Source organism: Sorex araneus, chromosome X (genome assembly GCF_027595985.1).
Source record: "Sorex araneus isolate mSorAra2 chromosome X, mSorAra2.pri, whole genome shotgun sequence".
Classification (NCBI taxonomy): Eukaryota; Metazoa; Chordata; class Mammalia; order Eulipotyphla; family Soricidae; genus Sorex; species Sorex araneus.
In genome coordinates, this window is record NC_073313.1 from 289,253,190 (window position 1) to 289,277,359 (window position 24,170).

Below are 24,170 nucleotides of genomic sequence, written 5' to 3' on the forward strand. Positions count from 1 at the left end.
GTTGTCAAATAGTTTCTGGAGAAGTATTTCTACCATTCTGGAACTTTCCATAACTTTTAGTTTTATTCCTTTTGTTCTGGGGCCATGCCTGGCAGTGTGCAGTGGCCGTTCCTGGCCTGGTGCTGAGGGCTTATTCACTCTTGCACCCTTTAGGAAACCAAGAGGTGACAGAGGTAACACCCTGGCTCCCTGTATTAGACATGCACTTGGTGTTTTTCATCGATCTTTCTGGCTCTCATTTTCCTTTTGTTCGAACTGCTAGTGAGAAAATTTTGGGAACCTGATGGTAATCCAAAGAAAATCCAGCAAAAGAATTGGAATATTAAGAAAAAGAGGGAAAATTTTAATTAAAAGTAGTATTAAATATTTGGGATAATAGATAAATACAAATTGTAAAATGATCCCAGGAAGATTTTATTGCTGGATTGAAAGTACATGCTTAATTTTTCAGGGACTTTTAACTTTTTTAATATTCCAATAAAAGGACCAAGGTAGAATTTAAAACAAGTTCAAAGATCAAATGCATTAAAAATGGCTTATTTACATGCAATCCATGGGGGGCACTGGCTTTTGGTACTTTGTTCTAATAAGCTAAAGCTTTCCAAATTGTTCTAATTCCTAAATTTGACATCTTGTTATTTGTCAGTCAAGAAGGCAAACAGTTGTCCTCAAGCTTCCTGTGATAATCTGGTAAGTACTGCAGGGGCCCTAGTGTGGGGTGACTCTCTTTCCTCCCCTTCCTTGCTCTTTGTGCCCCCACAGTGTCACTTTCCCACTGCCACTGAGACACCTCAAGGTCACCACTGAGAGTTCTGAACCAAGGGAGCATAGGTTTCTAAATTTCTGTTTTTCACATGTAGCTGCAATGCTTATCAGGTGGAAGACTAAAACTGATTGAAAATTCATAGCACTGTTGCACTGTCGTCCCATTGCTCATCGATTTGCTCAAGCAGGCACCAGTAATGTCTCCATTGTGAGACTTGTTTTTACTGGTTTTTGGTATATCAAATACGCCACGGGTAGCCTGTCAGGGTCTGCCGTTCAGGCGGCATACTCTTGGTAGCTTACCAGGCTCTCTGAGAGGGATGGAGGAATCAAACTCAGGTCAGTGGTGTGCAAGGCAAACACCCTCTCCACAGTGCTATCACTCTACTCCATCACCAGATGTGGCACACACACACAAAAAAAGTAAAATGGCTTGAACAAGCAACAGTTTTCTGACACAAACAGAATTGTTTCTTCTCATGTAAAGAACACTGGACAGGCCAGAACCATAGTGCAGCATGTACGGCACTTGCCTTGTACACAGCTAATCAAGGTTCTATCCTGTCACCCAATATAGTCCCCTGATCCCTCCAAGCATGATCCTTGAGCACAGAGCCAGGAGTAAGCCCTACATACTGCCAGGTGTGGCCCAAATAAAAAAAATAATAATAAAACACTAAATATGACAGTCAAAAGGAAAATTTGTAATATTTACCAGGATACTAGTAATTAACAATCACTTAAATAGGACTCCAGAGGAATTCCTAGTTAGTTAACAATTAGTTAACAAAAAAAGAAAAAGTCCTATGTATGATGAGGTCACAGAGACAGTGTATCTGATAAGGTGCTTGCCTTGCCTTGCAAGTGGCTGACTTAAGTACAAACCCAGGCACCTCTTAAGGTCCCTGAGTCTGCCAGGAATGATCCCTGACCACAGAAGCTCAGAACCACTGAGCACTATTCATATGAAATTTTAATCATATACTATTTTTTTCAGTGATGCTCTTCATTAAATATAAATAAAGATACTTTAGATCATTTGTATCAGGAAACAGCCCAGGTCCACACAGCCTATGCTCATCATTTCTTAAGTAGGACAACATACTTTTATAATGAAATACTGTTTTACAATGAGATATTGACTTGAAATTGAAGTCCATTGGTAGCTTGGCACTGGAAAGAAAATAATGTTGCATCAGCTTAGAACATGCTAATACTTCCAGATGACATACTTAGGTTTGCATAATTTAATGGAAAATTCACTCAAATATAAATTAATTGAATGTATGTTTTGCCTGCAGAGGTCTGGGTTTGACCCCTAAACCTGCATTGCCTCCCAAGCACTGTCAACAGAAACCATGAACAGTGAGCCAGGAATAGCCCAGAGCACTGCCAGATGGGGCCCACCCCTACCTCCAACAAAAAGTCATGGAAAGTTCTGGAAAGACAGAAATATTTCTTAAGCAATTTAAGTTCCACTTAGGTAATGTTAAAGCAATTATCTTAAGTATTTGAGAATTAGGGGTTCTTTTTAAATTTTCATGACTCGGAAAAGAATACTAACATAACCAAATCTGAAGTATAGAATAAGCTCTTCCTTTCATTTCCTATCTGAAAACTGTCTAACGGTTTATCTTTAAAGGACCCAGCGATCACCAATTAAAAAATAAATAAATTATTAAAAAAAGACCCAGCGAGGTGGAATTATTCTGTGAAATTTGTTTTTTATACCCTTGCAAAAGTAGGTCCACAAATGCCAATCCAGGACCAGCTTTCCAACGACTGTGCATGGACGCTTCTGTTTCGCAGGTATAGTATAGACGTTGGTGTGGCATCACGGGGTACTCACCAGCCCAGTGCTCATCACACACGGTAAAGAGAGTGGTCTTGTTGGCCAAGCCCGGAAGCACAGTGCTACACTCCATGACGATGGCCTGAGGAATCATGATGATGCAGGACACGATCCAGATGACGATGATGCTGTTCCGGGCGCGCCTGGCCGTGCTCTTAAACATCAGAGGGTGGCAGATGGCGTACCATCGGTCCAGGGCGATGCAGCTCAGGGTGAGGACAGAGACGGACACTGACACGGTCTGGAGGAGAAAGAGCACAGTGCCAGGGAAGCAACAGGCGAGGATGGATTGACCCACATATTGTGTCTCTATTAGAAACGTGTCACACAGATAGCAAGACAAAAGGCCCAAAGAGCATGTCATACCAATGCATTCCACTTTAAAAGCTTCCAAAAAGATTAAAAGTGTTTTAGGAAAAAATCATCTATTTTTTATGTTAAATGTGAACAAGTACCATGGAACCACAGCATGCCAAACATTTTTATTATTTTATTTTTTTAAAAAGTCAATTTTTAATTGAATCAAAATGTCACTGTGAAATAGTTACAAAGCTTTTATGATTGAGTTTTAGTCAAGCAATGTTCCAACACCCATCCCTCCACCAGTGCACATTTCCCACCACCAATGTCCCGAATATCCCATATTCCTCCTGCCACTCCACCCTCCTGCTAGCCTGCCTCTGTGGCATACTCTCTCTCTCTCTCTCTCTCTCTCTCTCTCTCTCTCTCTCTCTCTCTCTCTCTCTCTCTCTCTCTCTCTCTCCCCTTTTGGGCATTATCCTTTGCAATACAGATGTTGCGAGCCCATCATGTTTGGTTCTTTGCCCACTTTCAGCACACATCTCCCATCCAGAGCAATCCCTTCCAACCAGCATAATGGTCCCTTCTCTGTCCAAATTGCCTTCTCTTCCAGTCCTTGAGACAGGTTTCTAACTGTAGACCATTTATCCTGACCCTTGCTTCTACTGTCCTTGGGTGTTAGTCTCTTACTATGTTTTTTTTTAATAGCCCACAAATGAGTGCATTCACTGTATGTCTGTCCTTCTACTTCTGATTTATTTCACTTAGCATGATACTCTCCATGTCCATCCACTTATAAGTGAATTTCATGACTTCATTTTTTCCCTAATAGCTGTATAGTATTCCACTGTATACATGTACTATAGTTTCTTTAACCAGTTGTCTGTTCTCAAGCAACCAGGTTGATTCCAGATTCTGGCTATTCTATTGTGAACAGTGCTGCAATGAACATACAAGTGCAGATATCATTTCTACTATGTGTTTTTGCAGCCCAAGAGTATATTCCCAAAACTGGTATTGCTGGGTCATATGGAAGCTCAATTTCTAGGTTTTGGAGGAATGCCCCTATTGTTTTCAAAAAAAGCTGCACCAGTCTGCATTCTCACCAACAATGAATGAGAGCCCCTTTCTCCCTGCATCTATGCTAGGTTGTTCTTATTCTTTTTTGATGTGTGCCAGTCTCTGTGATATAAGATGATACCTCATTGTTGTTTTGTTTTGCATCTCCCTGATGATTGGCAAGGAAGAGCATTTTTTCCCATGTGCCTTTTGAATGTGCCAAGCATTTTAATCTATAACATGGCATTCTTTGAATAGCTAGTAACTATATTTCTCTTGCTGCTTTTTTATTGACAGGGTTTTAAATCAAGTGGGGGCAAAAGAAGGACACCTATTTTTAATTTGAAGGGAAATTATCTTTTACTTGTAAAGAATAATGTGTCATGCCATTTCTTTAACGTATCACATATGCATTTTACTGCAATAGAATTTAATAGCACTGTTTTGTTTTTGTTTATATTTTGGGGTCACAACTGACATGCTCAAGGGTAACTCCTGGCAGTATGGTCAGGGACCAAAGAGGCATCAGCCGTGTGCCAGTGAGTGCCTGACCCATGCTACTCTCTCTCTGGCCCAACACTGTCTTTGAAGTGAGGTCAATACTGGATGGACAGCCCCATGTCTGTTACAGGAGTTCAGTTTCATACTTCTTCAAATGTATGTTACTATATCACAATCACCACCTAACTACAACAGGCCCCAACTACAGTCCACTGTGGTTTTGAATTATCATGATGTCAAGCCGTATTTTCAAATAACAAAGACAATGTCAGTTTATTTCAATACATGGCACTCAAAGGCTCAGATTCCATTAAACGTGAATGCTCTAAGTTATTATTTTGTCATAACTGGCTTGTTGCTGGTAAAAACAACTTAATCCTAAAAAAAGTGGCTCACACTATTATAGCACCACAATGATACTTGGAATTTTAAGGATTGTAAGGAAAGGTGTTAAGCATGTCTACACACATTATTTATGCTTAATGTATTCTCTATATTTAAGAGTCATTATTTTGATACCATTCTCGAAGTTTCCCTTTTAAAAGGGAATGAAATGAAAACTCATTTTCATTTCAATGAATTTTATTATGATTTTAAAAATTTTGTCAGTACTAATAATGTGGTACAATTACTTTATTTACTTATCATCTGAAATCTCTATTGAAACAAAGCTCTACAGCAAAAAGGGCTATTGTATTTTTTATTTCCCCTACAACTGTGTCTTTAAGATCTTGCAAATGTTTGCTAAACTTAATACATATTTTATGAATTAATAAAGTTAGTCACAAAGCTCAATCTAAAGTAATAGATAAGTTCCATTAGTATTTCTCATTTTTTCTCTGCTAACTGTGTTGATTTCATAATATGTAACAGGGCCAGTATTGATACAAATGTATGAAAGGGATCTAACATCCAGTCTAGCACAGGGGGGAGCTTCAAGGATGAGTTGGCATAATATGTTTACTCTCATTCACTCTGCAGCAGCTACCTGTGCAATATTGTGTTGCCCTCTTAAAGCACAGGGCTAGAAATATGGCAGAAGTAGAGAGTATTTCTATAGCACTGAGCTTATTTGGTTGTGGTGGTGGGTGGATAAGAAAGATAATTAGTCTTTGGTGGAGGGAAGTGGGTACTCCGGTGCCGTTATCATATTGTAACAATATATGCATGAAACACTCCTTAAGAGTACTGATGTCACAGTAACTCAATAAAAATGAGGTGTGGGCAGAGGGATAGCACAGCTATAGGGCAAATGCCTTGCATCTTGCAGACCCAGGTTCAATCACTGGTGCTGCATACGGTAACCCAAAAGCCTCTGAGAGTAATGCCCAAGTGCAGAGTTAGAAGGAAGCACTGAGCACCATTGGGATTGCCCCCAAAGGAAATAATATAAAAAATATTAAAAAGATTGGGGGCTTGCTTAGTCCTAACAGGTATGTGTAAAGTTGTGTCTGTCTGTGTTCTGCAAATGAATAACAGTGAAATAACATCTTCTTGGCTCTGATTCTTTATTTTTTTATGGTAAAGGCAGCAGAAAATAGTTGATATTAATTGTGTAGCCAGATTTCCTGGGCATAAATCCTACATTAGTAAATTTGTGACCTAGGGTAAGATAAGACACTTGATCAGTACATTTCTTCTCTTACCTCTGCTCCCCACACCCTCCTACACACACTCCTATTTTTTGCTCTATTTTGGGGCCACACTCAGCTGTATTCAAGGCTTTGACTTCATTTTCAGGAGTGTCACCGCTGGCTGTCATCAGGAAACCATATATGGTTGTGGGTATCAAAATGGATATGCTATATGTAAAGCAAGCACTCTACTAATCTCTCTCGTCTCTCCAGCCCATGTTTCATTTTTCTTATTAAATATAGATGATAATTGCATCCAATCACACCATCATTATGAGAAGCAATGAGATATATACACAACACCTAATGCAAGTTCTGTGTGTTTTCTATTCTGACTAAGACAATGATGCTGGTTATAATGTTTTATTTCCTTTTAATTTAATGGGTTGATGTTCTAGATATTTTTGGCAGGGGTGGGGAACACTCAGCTATGTTTAAAGCTTACCGATGGCTCTGTGCTCAAGGACCAGGCTCACTCCTGGCTGGCTCAGGGGAACATTTATGGTGCCAGGGATAGAATCCATGTGGACTGCATGCAAGGCAAGCACCTCACATGCTCTGCTCTCTCTCTGACCCAGAAGTTCTAGCTTTAAGTTGGAACCGATCACCTTTTGGTGAAGAACAGTCATAGAAATGAAAAGTAAACCCCTAACCCATGCTAAATTATGGAGGTTGATTTAATTTTAAATACAACATTAAACTCTACCGGAGTAGACTTAGGTTAACTATTAGCTCCTGGGTATTATTTGATGTTAGCTTAGAGTATATTGAGTCTTATATCAATTCCCCTTTCCTCTCAACCTCCATTCTTTTCTGTTAAAAAACAAAACAAAACAACACAAAACTGAACATTTTTTAGTCTCAGCACCATGGCTAGTCCCAGGGAAATGAACTGTGGCACTCTAGATCCGCACAATTAACCTACCACATTTTCTGGAACAGGGATGTAGTTATCCAACGCAATAATTAGAAGTACAACATGTTCAATTCTTATCAATTATTTTTATGAGCTTTAATCAATGTGGATGACTGGAGTAGAAACAACATAGTTCAACTTTGAAATACTTTCCTAGAATTTCCTTCTACCACTGAAAAATCAATAGAAACGGTCCGATTAAAGGGCCAGAGATATATTACAAGAGTATAAGGCCCTTGCCTTGCAAGGGGCTGACCCTTGTTCAATCCCTGGTAATACATAATGGTCCCTAGTGTGGCTTGGATAATTCCTGGCCACTCAGGGCCTAACCAGCATTGCACCTCCAGGCTCTTGTACTGAACCATTAGCTTGCTTGGCTGGGAATCCCTATTAGCTCCTGAGCACTTCAAAAACAGTCCAGTTGAAATGGTACCAGCTTGTATCAATAATGAATCAAGGTCCAAAAACTGTGACTTATATGATCACAGAAAGAACGCGCAGATACAGTTAAACAAACAATATAATACTTTGAGTAATTTCTTAGTAAGCAGGGCTGTGATATTTGACATAGTAATATCTCATTGTTCTTCAGATGTCCATGAAGAAAATGTCCATGAAGAAAAAATGGGATCTTTTCAAGTCACATGTTTGGATGGAAGGTACTAATAAGCTGGAAAATGGAAAAATGACTCAGAGAGTGAAAGACACATCAGCTTCTCAGAACCCACTCAGTTGGCTATTATTTTTTTAGCAATTCTGATATAGAGTCTCTTCATCAAGGAAAAGAGAAAATAAATAGAAAGAAAGGTTACTCTTAAGTAGCTAAACATTTCCAGAAAATTTACAATCATTTGGCAATAGCCAAAAATGTTATTGGTCTTGGGTTTATGAAATTATAAGGATACAAAGGACATTTTAAATGTTTTTGGCATTTTTCCAGCAATATGTTACTCATAAATTCAAAAGTTATACTTAGAAAATAGTAGTGCTGTGGCACTAAAGCGATAGCACAGCAGGTAGGGCGTTTGCCCTGCATGAGGCTGACCCAGGTTTGATTGTTCCATCCCTCTTGGAGAGCTCAGCAAGCTACTGAGAGTATCCTGCTCGAATGGCAGAGCCTGGCAAGCTACCCATGGCATATTTGATGTGCCAAAACAGTAACAACAAGTCTCACAATGGAGACGTTACTGGTGCCCACTTGAGCAAATTGATGAAGAATGGAATAATAGTAAAATAGTATACATATAAAATTAGTAGATATCTAAATGATATTAAATATATTCAAATAACCTTAAGTTTTTGCTTAGAATTTTGTAATATATACATAAATATTTAAGAGACTATAGATACCAATCTAGGGCCAAAAGTCAAAGAATTTTAGAGTACAACAAGGACTGAGAATATAACTCAGATTTAAATAATTATAATCATTTGGCACTGTTTGTTCCACTGGGGAAAATTCTATGGAAAAAAGAGCACTAAATCTTGAAATAATTTGAAGATATTAGTATTACCAGCGCACTAATGTTTGTGCAATGAATGTTCATCTGGAAGTAATGATGAATGAGGAAATTAATAACTCTAGTCTTTTTTATGTGACTCAGATTTTATCATTACTCATGGTTTTCTAAATGGCTATGGGGAAAATGACCAGTGGAGGATTTGACTGGACAAAGCACTGTTAACAGAGAAGTAGACATAACCTATCATTATATTAGATCTCCCTTACACTGTAGAACTTATATTTCGGTATGAGATGGAAGACAACAACATCAACAACTCTGAGAGACCTATCCAGAGTATTGGCAGGAGAACTTTGAATGCCAAACATCTAAACAGGTATAACTGCATAAGACCTGGACCATGCCTACTAACTAATCACCCTGATCTCCTGTACCACCCACTCTTCACCAAGGGAAATCTATTGCTTTAGAAAGAAAGCATGAAATTGTCTTGCTCATCTAAGAGAAATTTCTGGGAATCTTGAAATTTAAATGAATTCCCCAAATTCAAAATTTCCTCCTGGGTATTTATTAGTACCAAGATAAATAAAGAGTAATGTAGAATTACTGAAGAAATAATGAATGTTAGACTTATTGTTATTATGATTTCCCCAGTGTCTTCATGCAGATATTATATGACACATTTATTACCGAAAATTTCCTGTGATAATGTTTTTCTCTATTGCTCAAAGTACTTCTTTTCTAAAAAAATTGCTAGCTTGTTTTATAACCCATTCATGACTTTCAGCCATCTGAAACAAATTAACCTTATAAATAGAAAGCTTGTAGTGAAGCTTACATCTTCAATGGTAGTTTCCATTTATACTCTATCAATTATGTTTGACCTTAAAAAATGTATTTCTTCTTTAGAAGATCAATGAACAACTAATAAGCTAAAAATATTTTGCAACTTTGCAGGTCTATGAGAATTTTGTTATGCAATATAATTTTTAATAGTGGGGTAATTGTTATTGCCACCATTAAAATTTTATTTTTTTAAGACTTCATTTTTGGCGCAATGTTTAAGACAACAGAAAACTTGAAAGGGAGGTACAGGGACTTCCCATATACCCCTACTATCCCTAAATATATCCCCTTAGAAATGTCCCCCAACAAGTGGTACTTTTACTGATGAACCTATATTGACATATAATAATCATATGACATCATAATCATATAGACATACGTCTATATGATTATGATATATCATATATATAGTTTGCATTGCAGTTTACTCTTGGTATCGTATATTCTCCTTTTTTGTAGGGGTCCACACTTGGCAGTTCTCAGCAATCAACTCCTGGCTCCGTGCTCAAGGGTCACTCCTAGCAGGGAAACCAGAAAGGGAGCCCTGGATTACAAATGCCACCTGCTGTACTATTTCCTGGTCCAAGGGGTACCTTCTTTGGACAAATGCATAATGATATATAGTCTTCATAATGCTATTATATTTATACTACCTACACATTTCCCTCAAATATTATAATTTTCATCTGGGTGACTGGTTAAAATAACCTTAACCCCTCTTTCTCTCTTTTTATTCCTTCCAAGCTCTGAAACCCACTTTCATTGTCTTCCATAGTTTTGTCCTTTCTAGAATTATTGGAATCATATGGACTTCTCATAGTTTAGCTGAATAAGATGCATTTAAAATTCTACCATCAGGGCTGGAGAAATAGTAGAGCTGATAAGGTACTTGTCTTGCATGCCCCTGACCTGAGTTTGATCCCTAGCACCCCACTAATCTCTCCAGCCCTGCCAGAAGTGATGTCCAGTCCTGTCCAGAGCCAGGAGTAAGTCCTGAGTGCTGCCTGGTGTGGCCCAAATTTAAAAAAATAATAAAGTTTTGCTATATCTTTCCATTGTTTCATAGTTTCTTTTTCTTAGTGATGTGCCTCAGCTAGTTTACCAACTCACCTTTTGAAGGGCATTTTGTTTATTTTGTTCATTTCTAGGCAGTTATGAATAAAGTCACCATAAACATCCATATGTAGGTTTAAGTGTGATCATTAGTGTTTAATTCCTTTTGATATAGCTCAAGAACTAGAATTGTTGGAGCATATGGAGGGTACTCTGTTAACTTTATAAGAAACTGCCAAATTCTCCTTTACAAGCTAACTGTACTACTTTGCATTTATTATTAATTATTTGCAATTATTAATTATTCCTGTTTCTCCACATTGTTCCCTGATTTTGGTGTTTTGGTGCCTTTGTTGTTGCAACTGAAGAGTGATCACATGCAAAAGATTCTGTTGTTTTTTTTTCTTCTGTTTTCTTCTATAACTCTAATACTTTTATATTCAGATCCAATTTAAGCTAACCACTGTGAAGGGTATAACATTTGTGTTAAGATTATTTATTTTTTGAAAGTCAATCTCTAATTGGTCTCTGTACCCCAACTTCTCATTGTTGGTAGAATATTTTCATTTTATCCAAGAATGATTTGCACCTGTATGACTAGTTGAAATGAAGATGGGGGTGGAGAGAGGACAGGAATGTAAATATGGACAGACCACCATGCTACTCACTAATTGCTAAAAGGAATATGTATCTTTGAGATGGCTTTGATGATTAGTATGGGACTTTTTTCAAAGATCTTAGAAATATTAGAGTATTAGTCATAAAATTACTCTTTCTAAAAGTATTTGTTCTTAATCTTTTATATGAGAATGGCATAGAAAAACTTTCACTACTAAAAACAATATCTGTAGTGATGATTGATATTTATAGGAAATAGATTATGAACTCATAAGATTATCATTTTCAAGAGAATAATCACCACCAAGTGATTTTAAACGTATGTAAGTAAATTAGCCAAATAAGCATTTGAAAACATTGACTAAGATCACTATCCTAAGTATAATCATAGTCTGTGAATGTAGAACAGAGATTACAAACATAAAATTTATTGACAACTTACTTAAAACATATTCACTGTGATGCTTTGATCTGCAGCTCTTAAATTCTGTGTACAATGAAAGATGCAATAAAATATAGGTAGCTTTTCATCACCAGCACTGAAAAAACTTAGTTGATTATTTGTGAAAACTCCTTATTTTACAAATAGAAAATTAGAAATCATAGAAGTGGAAAATTTAAGAACCATTTAACAGTGACTTGAGGACTCTTGCTTTATTTTACTTATGTTCCCCTTCTGTGTTGTTGCAATGACTAGGCAGAGAGGCAGGGGTAATTTCGTGCATCTTAACTGGGACTTTGCACATTTGGTTGTAGCGGTGCTGATTTGGCTGTGATGCATGCACTAAGTGTCCATCCAGAGTTGCATTTCCAGAGGAGCATTCCATTAGCTGGAGTGTTTGTGGGCAATCTAGCTGTAATTCTCACTGGATATTGCTGTTGTGCTCACACCCAGGACTTCCATTCCTGGCCAAAGTGTTCACATCTCTTGGGTCTGGTGCTATTACAGTTACCCAATTCAGTTGTGGCAGCTGACAAACATCTGACTATTGTATTACACATTGTACAGTGTGTTCTATCACCAGGTACTCCCAACAGCAGAAATGCTGGTATTGTTTGCGTAACAGAAAGGGGAACCAAACTGATGGCTTCGAACTTGCAAAGTGTTCGAGCCACTCCCCAGACCCTCTGCTGTCTTACTTATACCCAGCACTACCTACCTAAAATATCTCAGGCATTATTTTCCATAACTTTGCCAATATCTTCATTGTGTTTCCTTCTTAGGATCTATCTAATTTACCAGAGAGACATGACTGTAGTTGAAAAAAGGTGTTTTGGGTAGCTTCTGTATTTGAACCCCCAAATGGTAATAAAAATTACCTGTAAATAGGGAATCACTTTGCAGAGGGACTGTCCAAAGAACCAGGTCTCAGTGATGTCCACAACCAGAGTGGCCGGAAGGCAGGTGATGGTGACAAGCACGTCGGCCAGAGAAAGATTCACGATGAAGTAGTTGGTTACTGTCCTCATATGGTGATTTTTCCACACTGCCACACAAACTAATTTGGAAAGAAAAAGAATAATAACTCCTCTAGATTAAAACTCCTCCCCCAGCATTAATATGTTAAGAATCTTTAGAAGGTAAGTCTTTGGGAGGAGATTAGCTCTTGGAGGAAACAGAATATAAATAACACAATAGAAGGTCTTTAGATATATTGTCAGTCCACTCCATTTGCGATGCCCAAATATCTGAAATTAATCTGTCCTAAACTCTTTATAAAAAGTTTTAATCAAAAAACCTATTAATTACAATGAATTTTAAACAATGTTTAGAGACAAAATTCAACAGTTATTTAATCTCAAGCACTACCAAATACTGAGCTAGCTTATTAATATACTTAAGGTTGTTTAATCTCAATGATATCCTACGGGAAAATACCATTAAGGGCAGTTCATTCATGAGATTAAGAAAAAAACATAGAGAATTCATGAAACTTAGCTAAGGACCAACAACTTATAAGCACCAAACCACAGTAACAAGTGGACTCAAATGCCCAGGGAGGATTTGGTCTTTTCACATCAATTTTTTTTCCTTTATTTAAAATGAAGAAGTTAGGGGGCCGGAGTGATAGTACAAGCATGTAGGCATTTGCCTTGCACACAGCCTACCAAGTTTCGATCCCCAGCACCCCATATGGTCCCTCGAGCATCTCCTTGAGTGATTCCTGAGTGCAGAACCAGGACTAACTCCTGAGCCTTGCTGGGTGTGACCCCCAAAGCAAATAAATAAATAAATAAAAGTTAAAAAAATAATAAATAATACTCATAAATTCTAGAAAACCATTCTCCTCTCTAATACTCTTGATGGCTTCTAAGTATCATCTCTAACCAAACAACAGTTCAGGGACAGGCTTCCTCAATGACTTTTAGTGCATTGTCATGAGCGGCCGGAAAAGTTGTGCTGTCTTACACAGTTCCTCCATGATTCACGTCCTCCCCCAGGCTGGTGTATCCAAAGGTTACATAATCACTGGCTTCTGAATTCCATAGGTGTGAGTGCTGCTACCTTCAGCTATTGTGGCGTTACTTCACTGAATGTGACTATGAATTTGCCTGGGGTATCATTAATCTGTCAGAGCTGTCATCTATGCACCCAAATGATGCAGTGATTAGTAACCTTATACAGTGAAGAGATAAAAGCACATTTTGTTAAATCTAAGTCACTGAATAAGGATTTCTTTTTGACAATTATGTTTCATTGATTAAGAGTTTAATCTGCTGGAAAAGGCTTTTACTAACTCTTGAAGCTGAAATTACCCCCCAGTTACCATCAGATGATAATATAATAAAATACCTAAATCTCTGGGAAGATATTTACATTTCCCTTTAACTCCAATACACAAGTACCCAGAAGTCAAAAGAGATTTGTTTTGTTTTGCATTTTTTAGGGTAAACTGTAGTCCTTATTATTTGAAAATGATATTCATGATTTATTGCAGACAATTGAAATACAAACACATGCATGCACACACAAACTGTTCTAGTCCAACAGCTAATGAAAATATTTCCATAGTTTATTTCTTTTGGAGAATTGGTTAATAAAGAGTTTGAATGTTACAACTTTGGATTTAGAAGAGAAGGCTAGACTTTACAAAATTCAAATAGGTTTTGTTGACCCTAAGTTATTTATATTTGGGAGGTGAAGAATGAAAATTACTGAAAGTGTTAATGTATTATGCCTAAAGAGAAAAGCAAATGTCTTTACAACCAACACGTATTAGTTACTCTGTGGCCTGCCCTTTTCTGCTGCAATATAAACAAGCAAACAACTGAATGTTCATCAGTGCACTGTGAAGTGATTATTATTACAATCCATTTTTAACACCTGGGGGTTAAGATAGATTAAGGAACATTTGTAAGGGAAAACTTAGCATGAAAATAACTTTTTTGGAGTGAGACTCACACCCAGTGATCCCATGAATGTGATCAATTAAATAAATAAATAAATAAATAAATAAATAAATAAATAAATAAATAAATAAATAAATAAATAAAATACCATTAAGGGCAAAATAAACTCAAGGGTGTTAGCAAGCAGTGAATCCATTACTATTAAATTTTTTTTAAAGGAGTGTCACTTCAAAAAGATATTTTTGGGGACAGGTAGATGGCTCAATAAGAGTGAGTACAGAATTTGCCAACAGAAGCACCAGGTTTGATCCCTGGCACCCCAAGGATGTGACCCATGGTGTGATTACTTCTGTTACCTAAAGTTTGGACTGGAGGATAGCACAGCATGTAGGGCATTTACTTTGTGTGCGGTTGACCTAGATTCGATTCCTCTGTCCCTCTTGGAGAGCCCAGCAAGCTACCAAGAGTAACCTGCCCACATTGCAGAGTCTGGCAAGCTACCCGTGGCATATTCAATATGCCAAAGACAGTAACAAGTCTCACAATGGAGATGTTACTGGTGCTCGTTTAAGCAAACCGATGAACTATGAGACAACAGCTACAACAGTATGACAGAGGTATTTCACTCATACCTCCAACGTTATCATAATTCCATCTCCCTGCTCCTCAGGTAACTTTAGTTCTATTATCAATGTCTAGTTTTGTCTTTTAATTATGGGTTGTTCATAAATTTTATATCTAGATGTTGCATACATAGGTAGAATTGTACAAAACTTATTTTTGCTTCTGACTTATTTGGTTTTACATATTTTTCTTGAGCTATTTTCATTTTATTATCAACAGCATGTTTCATCTTTTTATAGCTCTATTATATTCTACTGTACAGATGTTCCATATCTTTGTGTGTGTTTCTGTGATGCTCAGATCACCATGTGGTACCTTGATTGATTCTGGGGCTCCCAGAATCTAACCATGTACCCCAGCCTCTTGTGTCATCTTCCCACTTCATATACCAACCTTATATAACATTTGTCTATTGATGGCCTCTAAATCTACCAGTTTCAGTTGCTTCCTTATTTTAGCTATAGTTAATAATGCTAAAATAAAAATTAGCTTGTAAATAACATTTTTGGAGTGAGGCTCACACCCAACAATCCCTGATCACACCCATGGGTCACATCCTTGGGGTTCCAGGGATCAAACCTGGTGCTTCTGTTCGCAAATCTTGTACTCACTCCTATTGAACCATCTCTCTGTCCCTGGAAATACCTTTTTGAAGTGACACTCCTTTAAAAATTTTAATAGTAATGGATCCATAGCTCGCTAACACCCTTGAGTTTATTTTGTGGTAACTATTTATTTATTTATTTATTTATTTTATTGAATTGCCGTGAGACAGTTAAAAAGCTTTCATGATTGAGCTTCAGTTATACAATGATTGACCAACCATCCCTCCACCAGTGTACCTTTCCCACCACTAATGTCCCCAGTATCCCTCCCACCCCACTCCACTCCCACCCCCACCCCCAGTTCTATGGCAGGCACTTTCCTTCTTTCTCACTACTTTTGGGCATTACAGTTTGCAATATAGATACTGAGAGGTCATCATGTTTGGTCCTTTATCTACTTTCAGCACACATCTCCCATCACCAGTGATCCCTCCAACCATCATTGTCTTAGTGATCCCTTCTCTATCCCAACTGCCTTCTCCCCCAGCACATGAGGCAGCTTCCAACTACGGAGCAATCCTCCTGGCCCTTGTCTCTACTGTCTTTGGGTGTTAGTCTCATATTATGTTGTTTTATATTCCACAAATGGGTACAGTCCTTCTGTATCTATTGCTCTCTTTCTAACTCATATTACTTAGTATGACACTCTCCTTGTCCATCCACTTATAAGCAAATTTCATGACTTCATCTTTTCTAACAGCTGCATAGTATTCCATTGTGTAGATGTACAATTAACACAATTAAAGAAACACAAAGTTTCTTTAACCAGTCACCTGTTCTCAGGCACTCTGATTTTTTCCAGATTCTGGCTATTGTGAACAGTGCTGCAATGAACATACAAGTGCAGATGTCTTTTCTACTGTGTCTTTTTGCACATCCAGGATATATTATAGAATCGGTATTGCTGGGTCATATAGAAGCTCAATTTCTAGTATGTCGAGGAATACTCATATTATTTTCTTATATTCTGAAAAGGCTAGACCAGTGGGTATTTGCATCAACAATTAATGAGAGTCCTTTTCTCCCCACATCTACAACAGCAGAGGTTGTTCTTATTCTTTTGATGTGTGCCAGTCATTGTTGTTTTGGTTTGCATCTCCTGATGATTAGTGATGTAGAGCATTTTTTCATGTGTCTTTTGGCCATTTGTATTTTTTTTGTGTGTGGAAGTTTCTGTTCATTTCCCTTTCCCATTTTTGACAGGGTTGGAGGTTTTTTTTTGTAAAGTTCTACTTGTGTCTTATATGTCCTTAATATTAACTCCTTATCTGAAGGGTATTGGGTAAATAATTTTTCTCTGGGCTTTTGTCTTCAGATGAATCTCTTCAAATAGGGAAACCAGTCATAGCAGATTAGCAGTCCACACTATTCCAGCACCATGATTTAAATAACTATACCTACAAGCACTCTATATCCAAATATTATGAGGTATGGAGGTTAGTACTTCCGTACATTTTTTAGGGAAGGGGTTGGGGGCCACCCTTAGCAGTCCTCAGTGCTTACTTCTGGCTCTGTTCTCACAGATAATTCTTGGAAGTGTTACTTCTGGTGGTGCTTGGGGGACCATATGGGATGCTGGGAATCGAACCCAGGTCGACTGCATGCAAGACAAGTGCCCTACCCTCTGTACTATCTCTCCAGCTCTATAACATTTTCTCAATTCTTAATCTATTCCAACATTAACTGTAGATACAAAAATTGTCTTTAAATTTGGGTAGAATCCAGGGTATGTTCTTTCTGGGACATAATTCTCTATTTATAAATGAATGAAACTTAGAAGAAAGTTGTATACTTCTGGTATGCAATGGTGGGAGAAGAATAGAATAGCTATTCCCTTTTTATAAAGGAGGAACAAGAAAGGAAAAACATGTGGACAACTCAGTGAAACTCAGTGAAGGGTTTCTACCTAGAAGAGTAAATTCCATTGAGTTTGAAAACTTCTCCTCTGTCATTTTATGTCTCTCCACCCAAATCAACAGTTCTAAGTAATAGCCCTGATCTCTAGAAGCTGCAGGAAAGTCTCTATTCCCAGTGGTTGATGATTTTCCAGCAATCTCTAATATCCCTGACTTGCAATGGCATAACCCCAAATCCTGTCCTCACTATCACATAGCAAGTCTCTATTTCTATTTTGACATGATCATTTCCCAAGAACAGTGGTCATGCTGAATTAGAGGCCCACTCTAAGACAATATGGACCTACTTACATGATCTGTATTTTTAATCACTCTATCAAAATCACATTACATTTGGAGATACTGGGCATTAGGACCTCATATTTTGTATGGCATGATGTCGCATATCAGTATTTATTGAAATAAAGAACACATCTATAGTCTTCCCTGAATCTTTGCTTATCCAGACTAACTATCTCCAGAATGAACATTCATGTGCAATTGAAGAAGTTTACAAATCACATCCCTCTATCACCCTATCTCTCTATTCAGAAATCATTCCAGATTGGAAGTAAAGGCACTAAATGAAGCATTGGTAACTGTATACACGGTTCCAGATGCTGATTAACCAAGAAGCAGAGAACAGAGAGTTATCTTTGGTTAGTTTCTCTCTATCAAAAACCCTAAAGTTTTCAGGTTGCTCAATGGAAAAAATCACTTTTTTTAAATCTTTTGTGTATATAATAATTAGAAACAATTCCCTTGTACAGAGTTAAATTAAGCTTTTGCCTTTGAATCTCAGGATGAAGAAATAAACACAGGGGCTGTAGCAATAGCACAGTGGGTAGGACATTTGCCTTGCATGCGGCCGACCTAGGTTTGATTCCCAGCATCCCATATGGTCCCCCGAGCACCGCCAGGAGTAATTCCTGATTGCATGAGCCAGGAGTAACCATTGTGCAATGCCGGGTGTGACCCAAAGAGCAAAAAAAAAAAAAAACCAAAAAAGCCAAACAAACACATAAGTCTGTGTCTTGCATGCATGAAACTTGATCTTAATCTCTGGCACCACTATATATACATGTATGTATATGTAATTAAAATAAAAATATTGCTAGGACAATTGGATAAATTTGAATTTTTGTTAGATAAAGTTAATGTCATTAAAAAGATCTTATAGGGACTAACATAAAGCTCAAAGTGATGAGCACATGTTTTGCTTCCAGGAAAACTGGCTTTGATTCCTGGTACAAACTGCTCCCCTGAGCACTCCAGGCCTGGCACCACTGCAACCTCTCTGGCACAGTGCTCTGAGTGATCCCCAAGCACTATAAGCTGTGGCTCAAAGGCTAAGGAAAGAAACTATAGAACATTAACTCTGGACTCAATATTTTAAATAGAATTTCTGGGGCCACTCTTGGAAGTGCTCAGGGGAGCAGTTGGTACCAGGAATCAAACCCAGTTCTCATGCATGCAAAGCATGTGCCCCAGCCCATTTAACTTCACTTGTATCACTTGTCTTCCCGTTGATCTTCAATTTGCTCGAGCGGGTGCCAGTAACGTCTCCATTTGTCCCTGTCGCGTGCTAGTGCAGCCCAATGATATCTGCTTGCTCCAGGAACAGAAAGAGCCTCAAATCGTTCATTCAGGGATTTGAAGAAGAAATCTGACCATCTAGTTGGTGGGTGGCCACGAGGTTTTCTGACGTCCCATGGAATCCAGTCAGTAACAGCTCTAGTCCAGCAGTCATCTCTGAATCGCATTACATGACCAGCCCATCTGATTTTTGATGCCTTGGCAAATGAAACAGCATCCCTGATTCTTGACCATCGATGGAGGTCAGAACTCCGGATTCCTTCTCTCACTTGAGTGAGACATGATATTCCCAGTATAGCTCTTTCGATTCCTCTTTGGGATACCCTAATAGTATTCTCATCCTGTTTTCATAGGGCCCAGGTTTCTGAGGCATATGTTAGTGCAGGAAAAACTGTGGAATCGAAAAGATGTGCCCGGAGTCGGAGGTTCTCTGTTCTCTTAACCACTTCTTCGACGTTCTTGAAGGCGTTCCATGCTGCTCTCTTCCTCCTGAGCAGTTCTGGCACCAAGTTGTTCCTCATGTTGATTTCTCAACCCAGGTACACATAGCTGCTACATTCAGAGATGTTCATTCCATTGAGAGCAAATGGAGCTTCAGGGACCAGTTCGTTTTTCATGAACATCGACTTGTTGAGGTTCAGCTGCAATCTGACCTTTCCACACTCGTGGTTGAAGTCAGCCAGCATTTGTGTCGCTTGGCTAATGTTTGGTGTTATAAGAACGATGTCATCAGCGAATCGGAGGTGGTATAATTGCCGACCATCTATCTTCACTCCCATTCCTTTCCATTCCAGTCGTCACATGATGTTCTTGAAGGCGGCACTGAAGAGTTTCAGAAAATAGTATCACCCTGTCGCACCCCTCTCTTTACATCAGTGATCACTTCTTTGTAGAATGGTGAGATCCTGGTGGTGAATCCACAATACAGCTCGCGGAGGATTTTGATACATAGAGTTTGAACCCCCATTTGGCCAGGGCTTCGATGACCCTCTCAGTCTCAACAGAATCGAAGGCCTTCTTTAAGTCAAGCAGCAAGCCACTGAGAGTATCCCGCCCACACAGCAGAGCCTAGCAAGCTCCCCGTGGCGTACTCAATATGCCAACATCAGTAACAACAATTGGCCTCATTCACCTGTCACTGAAAGAGTCCCCAATATGGCAGCATTAAGAAAGATGAGCAAGGAGAGGCTGAAAAAATCTTGGGGATGAACTAGACTGCCAAAACGAAGAAAGACTAAAATGATTGTCTGTACTTTCAATGCACATATGCTGGTATCAGAAGCATCCATCGAGGACCTGATGGTGCAAGCACAGAAAATCAAATACATCATTGGTCTGACTGAAACGCGAAGACATCAATCACGTCACGCCATTTTTGACACTGGAGAAGAATTGTCCCTCGGAACATGTGACTACAGAGGCATTGGTGGTGTTGGTGTCCTTGTCAACACAAACTTGGCCATGAGCATCGATTCATTCAAATGCCTAACAACCTGAATTGGACAATTACGCTTGAATAGATGTGGCTCACTGCCTGCAGTTTCTATCTTCGTCGTCTACTCACCAACTTCCAACTACGATGAAGAAGAAATTGAGAGGTTCTACATGGAACTGGAGACATTCTATAAAGAAGACCACACCTTCTACAAGATCATTGTTGGTGATTTTAATGCCAAGATAGGTCTGAGAAGGTCGCCTGAAGAACTCCACATTGGGACACATGGCCTAGAATGGAATGATCAGGGTGAGAGACTGTCTGAATTCATCATGTTGACCAAGACCATCCATGGTAATTGACAGGTCCAGAAGGCCGAATATAAACGCTGGACATGGGAGTCTCCCAGTGGACAGTTCCACAATGAAATTGACCACATCATATTCAATCAAAGGTTTTGCCTGACCAATGTCACTGGTGTCCCAAAATTCCAAACGGGATCAGACCACTGTTTCCTCCATGCAAAATTCTACTTCACAGAGTGGGGAGAAAAGTCTGCAAAATTTAAGTCTAAGAAGACAACTCTCAGAATGACCATCAACTGGGAGCTCTTTGGGACTATTGCAGCAAAGTGAGAAGATGCCGTCCTTGACAACATTGATGAGGAATACAATCAACTGGTTCAGCACCTCCATGACTGTGCGAAGAATGCTGAGAGTGAGAAAGCCACAAACAGACGCCTGTCTTCAGAAACTCTCGAGCTCATTCGTCAACGTGGTTTGGCATGAGCCTCAGGCAACCACAAGCTAACATCTGAGCTCACAAAACTATGCAGAGATGAGATAAAGGAAGACCTCAAAGAGAGAAGAGCAGCAGTGTTGGCCAGTGCAGCAGAAGCCAGGAAAAGTATTCGCAATGCTCGCCTGTCCTTCGGGACTGCCCTCCAATGTCCCAATGAATCTATCACATCTTCCAGAAAGGCAATGGAGAAAATTATTCACGACTTCTACTCGGATCTCTTTGACAGCCATGTCCACTTGCCCACATACCAAATTCCGCAGGATGGATATGTCATTCCCAACGTTCTCCCTTCTGAAATCCGACATGCCATTTTGTTGGTAAAGACGTGTACAGCACCTGGTCTGGACAAGGTCAGACCTGAACACCAATACACTGGCTCGACTCTTCACATGCTACCTGTCTGAATGTTCCTGTTACTGTTAATGTTACTGTTCCTTCTCAGTGGAAAACCAGTAGGACCGTTCTGTTATACAAAAAGGGAGACATCCACGACATCAGCAACGATCGCCCAATCTGCCTGCTGGTTGGGGGAAAAAGTTGTTAGATAAAGTTAATGTCTTTAAAAAGATCTGTTGTCTACAAGTTGTTCACTTGTGTCATCCTGAATAGAATAGGCAGAATAGAATAGGTAGACGAAGGACAACCATGTGAGCAAGCCAGGTTCTGAAGGGGATTCAACACGATAGACTATATCTACACAGTAACCAAACTCATTGAAGTTTCTCGAGAGTTCAAGATGACACTCTGTCTAATGTTCATTGACTTAAAGAAGGCTTTCGATTCTGTTGATACCCATTCAACTATGCATTTTAAATATTAATGACAATGGCTGTGCCTATTTTTCTAAACTTTAAATCTGGGGACTAAATATCACTAGGTTATACCTAGGTGACATTAGACAACTCTGGCTTCCAACCACCTGGTCTCCTTGTCATGAAAATGCTGCAGATTATTCCTAAATGTGATACCAAGAACGGTGAATAGTTTCAGAAGCCTATCACATCAGTTTCTGTTGAGAAAGCATTCATTTGTTAATTCTTTTTTCTATAGTATTAAAGATTCAAAGTGAATGCCACTCCCTCCTAATATATCAAACTTACACAAAGTTAGTTAACACCTTTCCTTATATTCACATTCTGAACTTTATATGTCTTAAAGTATAACAAATATCCTGTGTTATTTTCCCCCAAAGTATTTCAAAGTAATTTTTTATTACTTTGAAATTCTTCAAATATATTTTAAATCTATCATTTTCTTCCTATTCCTATTGCAAATAGCCACTGTCCAGCTGTAGTGACCATTTGCAGAGGCACAGCAGCACACTCCTCACCGTTCATTTGAAGCAAGCCTAGGTTCACTTCTCTCCAGCTTTTCCATCCATCCCATTCATTCCAGTTATATGAACTTCCATTTTTGGCAACCCATTCTTTCTGGATTAAGCCCCATATTCTCAGACTGTTTCTCTACTGCTGAGTTCTAGTTGTATTTTGTCCCTATGTTCTGCATGGATGCCCTCTAAATTCTCAGGACCATAAGACTCCTATCAGGGTACAATGCAGTCTGTAATGGACACGTGGGTCCAGCCCAGCCTTGATCCCCAGCTCCTCGTGCCTTCTCAAGCATCTCTGGGTATGCCCCTGTGAATTCCAAAATAGAGCCAGGGGGCCCTTGGAGTTCTCCAGAACCTCATCTGTTCAGATCCCACCGGCTTGGTTGGCAGCTGGAGGTAACCGACCCCTATACTCCTGAGCACTGCTAGGTAGAAGCTTCCCCCCCCCCCCCATAAGACTTGACATATCACTGTGTGTGATTGTTTATGTCCATACTCCCTTTTAATTTATTAAATCCTGTTTCTAAAACCATCCAACATTAACCAAACAAAAGTTTACTTTCCAAAACCTCTCCAAAATAGCTATCCCTGCAAACAGAGCAGTGGGAAGCCTTGAGCACTGCCAGGTAGAACCCCCAAATCAAAAAAAGATGAAGGAAAAAAAACAGCCACGCAATACAGCTTCTCTAGTCATTAATTTGTTCTAAAGATATTTTGATTATTATGGTATTTGTATGTTTTTTAAAAAATTTTCCAACTAGTAAAAAGATTTGTCTGCATTTTGATTTTGAGCCGACTTTTGTCTTTATTATACTCTATTTAATTTCTGTAAGTTTGCTCCTAACACAAACAATATCTAGATGTTAACATTGCAATAGATAAATATTCCTGGGACTTATTTGTCTGAAAACATCCTTGGGGGCTGGAGTGATAATACAGTGGGTAAAGTGTTTGCCTTGCACGTGACTGACTGGGTTCCATCCCCGGCATCCCAGATGGTCCCCCAAGCACCACCAGGAGTAATTCCCGAGTGCAGAGCCAAGAGTAACCCCTGTGCATCGCTGGGTGTGACCTCCCCCCGACCAATTTTTATAAATAGCCTTCATATGGTATATTGACCAATCAGTAAACACCTCAATGACTTAATATAGTATTCATTCTCTTCATTCATTTAGAGTCTGACAGTTGACAGAGAATTTAGTAGTTCACCAATTATTTTCTTTATTATCTGTTCTCCATACTCTAATTCTGATGAGCTTTGGGAGTCCCTTAGCTAAAACATAGCAGTTGAATGGAGGAAAGAATGTTTCTTGCACAAGAAGAAAACAGGGTTTCAGTTTTGCAAGATTTTTTGCAGAGGGACAGTGGTTGGAATTACCTAAACATGTAAATATATAACACTACTAAATGGAATACTTAAAATGTTAAAGCAGTAAAATTAAATCATTATATTTTACCGTAATAAAAAAATTTTTATGAAAGAAATACAAATGGTAAGATGAAGCATTTGGACCATTAAGATGTCC

The 24,170-nt window shown here is 38.8% G+C and overlaps 1 protein-coding gene across 1 annotated transcript in view; it reads right to left on the reverse strand.

The window, feature by feature from the left end:
- Positions 1-24,170, reverse strand: part of HCRTR2 (hypocretin receptor 2) — a 142,995-nt gene that overhangs the window by 31,183 nt on the left and 87,642 nt on the right. The window contains exons 2-3 of the mRNA XM_004615791.2: positions 12,328-12,506; positions 2,615-2,858 (exon numbers count right to left, since the gene is read on the reverse strand). Of these exons, the coding sequence (XP_004615848.1) occupies positions 2,615-2,858; positions 12,328-12,506 (423 nt within the window). The remainder of the gene's footprint in view (positions 1-2,614; positions 2,859-12,327; positions 12,507-24,170) is intronic.